A 6,693-nucleotide genomic window follows, 5' to 3' on the forward strand; every position below is an offset into this window, starting at 1 on the left:
TATTTAAATTTTGTCATATCGTAGATGTCTTGTTAGGCATATTACTTTTCTCTTTTGAGATTTTGTTATTTGTGTTGATACATCTTGGTCTAATTTATTCATTTTAATTGCTATATGCATTATCATGTCCATTAAAATAAACATTAATTATTAATGTTTGTTTTGGTTGTTCACTCCAATTTCTCTATAAGCAAGATCCCCAGAAGGAGATAGAGCACATCCATTCTCTCCTGAAATTTATGGTTGCCATGCTAAAGATGTTTCTTGCCCCTCTCCTCCTTCGCCTTGCTCCATCCACCACTTCCCTTCTATAATGGACCATGCTAGGTGGTTTGGTTGTGCCCAAGGCAGAAATAAATCTCATTAAGAAATATTTAGAGTGTTTCATATACCAAACACTGTGCTTGGTGATTTTGTCTTCTCATTGCTCATCCTTGCAACATTTTCAATAAGATTTTATGAAGATTCCTGTTATTCAAAAGAGGAGACTGAGGCTTCTCACACAGTTGAAAAAGAGTTCCTTGTTTACAAAGAGAACGCTGAAGCCAGAATTAAACCCAGGTATGTCTGAGTCAAAGCAGAGTTTTTTTTAGGGACATCAGTTCTAAACATTAACATGCTAATGAGTTTTCACATAACAGACACCTTTACACACTTTTTCTAAAACAGTGGTTCATAAGAATATTTAGCAGCTCTATTGAAGCACCCATGATGTAACCAATTTCACCCTGCGTGATCCATGACTATATCCTCAGGAACTCACCATAACACAGGAAATAGGAGTATCCTTGAGTTGATCCTGACATATTACCAAGGTTTCCTTCAGAAGAAAGTGACCAAGGCTGTGTGACCAAGACTTTGACGGGGCATAACAGACATAGATAATCTGAACTTCCATCATTTCTTTTCCTAAAATTATCTGTTTATTATACACAGAGACAGAAGTGCCAAAAAATAAAAAATAAAAGCAATAGAGAATCAAAAAAACTGCCAAGGAGCAAGGAATTAATTATTTTCATTATCTATTATAAAAAGAGGAAATGAAAGAAGTGACAGAACTCAATGGGCTACCTTGGAAGGGATAAAAGAAAAGAAAAAAATAGATTTTAGAAGTAATTACCGATTAGTGGAGATATTTATGACTATTGTTAGTTTTAAATTTGAAATTTTACATAGTCTCTCTACTGTTTTTCATGTAAGAACGTGGCCGGCAGTTACACAGAAGATTGTGCATGTGTTTATTTTATACACTGCTGCATGTGCATGTGTGGGTGTGTATTTGTTGTCTCTGCTGGAGAAGGTAAGTACTTTCTAGAAATAAGGTCTCATTTTCATTCAATTGTCATGATCATCTTAATAATAAGTACTTCATACTCACCAGGTGCTAGGCTCCCATTTGTATTGATTAAAGTCCCACAACTATAAGAGCATTTGAGATATCAGATATACCTTCCTCGATCTCCTTTTTTCCTCTTAAGACTAACTTGACAATTCTCTCCTTCTTCCTACTACTATAACAACACTCCTGTCAAGCAGCCTGGACATTTGTGTTGGTAGATTTTATCTTTCTCATCTGAGGATTCTGCTTTGAACACACTAACCAATTGTTTTCTTTTTTGATTTTTTTTCATTCTTTTCAAAATACCATGCATTTCCTCCTTCCTCCAGTTTTTCTCTTTTGGTGAAAAAAATCCAGAGATGTGCTACATATCGCCTTATGAAAATGTTTTAATGTTCTACTATTGTAAAAAGAGAATCTCATTGACATAATAACCATTGGCTTAAGGTTTCAAGTACTGTATTCTAATCTTCATTTCAGGTTTTAGTGTGGGTCCTGTTTTATTGCTGTTACCTGCTGGATGCTACCTATGAAGTCAGAGATTAGAAGGGAAAATACTTGCAACTCTTTGGGTAGAAATTTTCAAAATTCAAGTGATGGAATCCTATCAGTTCTTCAGGATATCTAAACCTGTACTACTCAGAGTGTGCATTATGTAGTGATATGAGTTCAGCTCCAAAGTTTGAAAGCCTGAGTTCAAATGCCTTCACCACCTCTCACTGGAGTGTCAACTATTTTGTATCCATAATTTCACTTCACTTGACCTTTATTTTTATATGAGGTCATGGGTAAACAGGAGTATGGTAGAAGCATTTGACCCATAGGTCAGCAGAGAGAATAAAATTAATTAGTATAATAAGTAATGAGAACCAGGCCTGGCAGTAGAATGCTATAAGTGATAGTGGTAGTGGGAGCAGTTTATAATAATTATTATATTTATTTGTATAATCCATGCTAATACTATTATTAATTACAAAAATTATAGCAAGAGTTTTGTGATAAGAACCCAATGATGAAACTGTGAAATAAAAATGGGGCATTGAAAAGACAGATTTTGATGATGCATTGAAAATGAAGAGACTTAACTGAGTCATGGACTTGACCTCCCAGCCAGCTCACTCTGCAGAGCATTGATGAATGAGGCCACCATTTTCCTCATTAACTATGCTGGGTCTGCTCCAACCTGTAGACAAGTTGATTTTCCATGCCTGCAATGAGCTGTGATCCTCAACATAAAACCCAGACCAGCGACAGTGACATTTGGAAATTTGTTAAAAAGGAAAATTTTCAGCCCTATGCCCAATTTTCTTTATCCCATAATCTGAGTGTGGAGCCAGCAATATGGGTTTTAACCAAGCCTCCAATTGCTTCTGATGCAAATACGATTTGAGAAACTCTGCTCTAAAATCCAGAATTAATATGCTTGGCTTCGCTTTTTCTGCTTGCTAATTTAAAGCTTTGGAGAATTCTTAAGGAAGAAGTGTCATGTTTCCTATTTTGTTCCTGTTAGTTGGCCCAATGTGGGAAGAGAGTAAATAAGATTTGGATAATTGTGTAGTGTAGGAGAGAGGAGGAGAGAAAAAAAGAGGTTAAGGAAGGGAGAGAGACAGAAAGGGAAAGATTAGTAATATTTGCTTCAATTCACAATATAGATATCAGGGTTTTCTAAAATAAGGATCCCTGTATATCTGTTATGTGTCTTATCACATGTGTCTTTCTCATCAGACTCATCAACAACATGGAATCAGAAAACCAATCAGGTACAGCAGAATTCCTCCTCCTGGGTCTCTCAGAGGACCCAGAACTGCAGCCCCTCCTCTTTGGTTTATTCCTGACCATATACCTCGTCACTGTGCTTGGGAACTTGCTCATCATCCTGGCCGTCAGCTCAGACTCCCACCTGCACATTCCCATGTACTTCTTCCTCTCCCATCTATCCTTCACTGACATCTGTTTCAGCACCACCACCGTCCTCAAGATGCTTGTGAACATCCAAAGACAGAGCAAATCTATCAGTTATGCAGGCTGCCTCACCCAAGGCGGCTTTGTCTTGTTTTTTGCAGGTTTGGAAAACTTTCTCCTTGCAGCAATGGCTTATGATCGTTATGTGGCCATCTGCTATCCACTCAGGTACATGGTCATCATGAACCCCCACCTCTGTAGTCTTCTTATTCTACTCTCTCTGATCATTAGCACTGCAGATGCTCTACTCCATAGTCTCCTGTTGCTGCGACTGTCCTTCTGCATAGACCTGGAAATTCCTCATTTTTTCTGTGAACTTGCTGAGATCATCAAGCTGGCTTGTTCTGATTCCCTCATCAATAACATCCTGGTGTATTTAATGAGTAGCATATTGGGTGGTGTTCCTCTTTTTGCAATTATTTTTTCGTACATTCAAATTGTCTCCTCCATTCTGCAAATGCCATCATCTGGGGGAAAGTATAAAGCCTTTTCTACCTGTGGGTCTCATCTCTCAGTTGTTTGTTTATTCTACGGCACAGCTTTTGGAGTGTACATTAATTCTGCAGTTAACCACTCTTCCAAAAAGGCTGCGATAGCCTCAGTGATGTATACTGTGGTTCCCCCGATGTTGAACCCCTTTATCTACAGCCTGAGGAACAGAGACATTAAGAGAGCCTTGAGGAAATTTATCTGAAGAACATCCTTTTTTTTTGGTTATTGTGTCATCTGCCTTGGGCATGGATTTTTAAATGAGTCAAATTATAGAAATACTGCGTGAGTCAGAATGATGTCTCATTTGTCCTTAACCAAGTTCTTTCACCATAATAACTAAAGGTTATTCAACTTAGGTTTGAAAATTGACTCGGGTCTTCTCTAACACTGGGATTCTTCATAATTTATGTGAACTTTCTGTAGCTGATTTTTCAGTCAGGTTTTATTAAAGCAGAACCTAAATAAGGGATTCTTTGTATATTGAGTTTGAGGGAAATGTTCTTAGGCGAATGTTAGCAACAGAAGGAGGATAGAGTTTTGGAAGAAACTAATCATTATAGTCAGAGGACTAGCCTCAGCCTCGATTTCAGGTGCTCTCACCACACACACACACACACACACACACGACTATGTGCAGAGATGGATATGTTAACTAGCTTTACCATAGGAATAATTTTATCTTGTATGTATATCAAATCATCATGTTGTACACTTGTACACCTTAAATAGGTAGATAAAGATAGAGCTAGAGATAGAGATAGGTATATTTTAAGAGGTAATTAGAAAAGCATATTCTCTTGGTCTCTCAGGGTGAGGCAATCAGCCATCATGAATTTGGAAAGGTAAAGAATCTGTCAAATTAAGGCCTTGTTTCCTCTACCAACTATCCTGGTACTGTTATATAGCAAAGACTTCACACTCAACAATGCAAATTCCCTGCTAAGAAATTCGTATTGATTTAATACTTTGAGTACTACAAACTAAAGATTTTTGAAGAATTCGAGTCTAATTTTATTGAATGGCACCATCTTTTTTCTGCAGTGTCATATTGTCATAAGTAAATTGTTCAATGCTTGTGTCCTGAATAAAATCTTCAATTATGTGTGTGTGTGTTTCATTGGTTCTACTTTTTACTGAACTCCTGAACTATACATTTTGATTACCATAGGGGTTCAGAATGAGTCACCCCAAGATGAGCCACTCTGGAATGCAGATTATTTCAAGCTGAAAACAATCAAGGCCCAGAAACCTCAGAAAGAATCTTGGGCCTTCTCCCTTATGACTATCAAAGAAAATTTAACAAAGTAAACTTAAAGATCTAATTGGCTTTAATTAAGCGATTTATCCCAAACAGCAACTGGAAGGGCATTCCCAGGAGCTATACAAAATGGAAGATTTTTATAGGAAGAAGGGAGGGGCAAAGGAGCTATTAGCAAAGGGAAAGACAGGATTATACTTGGTCCAGGACAGCTTTTCTTTGGGAGAGGAGAGGGAGAATGTTTTTTATTATACAGATTGCCTCTTCTTTCTATGGAGGATGGAGAAGGCCCACAGTGACAGATTACTTTATTGGTGCTTGACCAGAAAAATTCCAGACTCATTGATTAAGAATATGTTTCTGGAAGCGGTTGAAACTACAATTAGATGAGGATTAAATGTAGATTTGTTATCATAAGCTTTTAGCACTAGTGACATCATTTTGGGCCTGCAGATTTTTTTCTTTAACAGTTTCCCCCTTTTGCTCATACTCCCAATTTAATTGAGAGATGTGATAAAAAATTAAAATGATAGAGTCACTCTCAGTGACTTCCCTGGAACTCTCTTGATCTTTGACATGGCATGACATTTTTGCTTAATCCGTGACATTCACAGATCACGATTCCAGGTGCATGATCTAGAAGCTGGTCACTCTTTTGTCCCTTCCTTGACATCCCGTCTTTGGAAGATCATTTGCTTGGCAATTAGCAGTAGTGAACATGCATTTAAAGCTTTTGAGAGAATACAATGCCTGGGAGATTATTGTGGTAACTATAAACAAGATAATTCCCAATGTTTGCAGGGCACTTTGGAGCCATAGTCTCCAAGACCCAAACCAATAAAAAAAATAAAAACCCTATGAAGGGGTCATCCTCTTAAGCCACTGGTTTTATGTAATTGATTTTATGTAACTTCTCTAGAATCCTTGATCCAGGTACAGCAGGTGGTGTTGGCCACAGCCCAGACACCACCTTGCTTAGCTGAAGATAATCAAGGGCTATTCTACCAGCAAGAACAACTGTGGTCAGAGAGTCTAAGAACTTTTTCTGGGGAGCTGATGCCTTAGCAACAAAAACTGCAATGTCTCCGGGTGTGGAGGAAAGGTCTCTGATCATGTTCTCATTGGTATCTATTCCTAACCGGGAAATATGTCTGTGCCAAAGTCCACAAACCCTGACTCATGAAAAGCTTCTTGGTAGGTTCTTTATAGAACAGTTAGAACACAGTTAGATCATGTAAGAAGCACTGCCCAGCTGTGCACCAGCATTCTAGGCATTCATGGGCCCAAGGAAAATGATAATCACTACAGAAAAGGACAAATCCTGTTGGCACAATTGTCCATTCAAGCCATGTGTCAGTTAGGTTTTCTTCTAGCCTATAATAAAAACTTGTTTTATTCCAGACAAGAAAAAACTAAAGGAGTTCATCACCACCACATCAGTATAAGAAATGTTGCAGGGACTTCTTTAAAAAGAAGATGAAGAAAAGAGAAAAATATGAATAATAAAATAGCAATAACTACATACCTATCAATAATAAAGTAATATCAGTTACTTTAAATGTAAATGGATTAAATGCTCGAGTCATAAGTTATTCATTTAGGGTAGCTAAATGAATAAGAAAACAAGACCCATACATATGCT

General features: G+C 37.5%; 1 protein-coding gene across 1 annotated transcript; it reads left to right on the forward strand.

Moving 5' to 3' along the window:
- The first annotated feature begins 2,813 nt into the window (after positions 1–2,813).
- LOC120611044 (olfactory receptor 7G3-like) lies at positions 2,814–3,995 on the forward strand. Its single transcript, XM_039873345.1, has one exon. It carries the CDS (start codon positions 3,033–3,035, stop codon positions 3,993–3,995), a length of 963 nt encoding a protein of 320 aa, XP_039729279.1. The 5' UTR covers positions 2,814–3,032.
- The last annotated feature ends 2,698 nt before the right edge of the window (positions 3,996–6,693 follow it).

This window comes from Pteropus medius, unplaced genomic scaffold (assembly GCF_902729225.1).
Source record: "Pteropus medius unplaced genomic scaffold, Ma_sr-lr_union100, whole genome shotgun sequence".
Taxonomy (NCBI): Eukaryota; Metazoa; Chordata; class Mammalia; order Chiroptera; family Pteropodidae; genus Pteropus; species Pteropus medius.

Coding starts and splice junctions, on each gene's coding strand:
- LOC120611044 (XM_039873345.1), top strand. CDS start 3,033: ATGTGTCTTATCACATGTGTCTTTCTCATCAGACTCATCAACAACATG.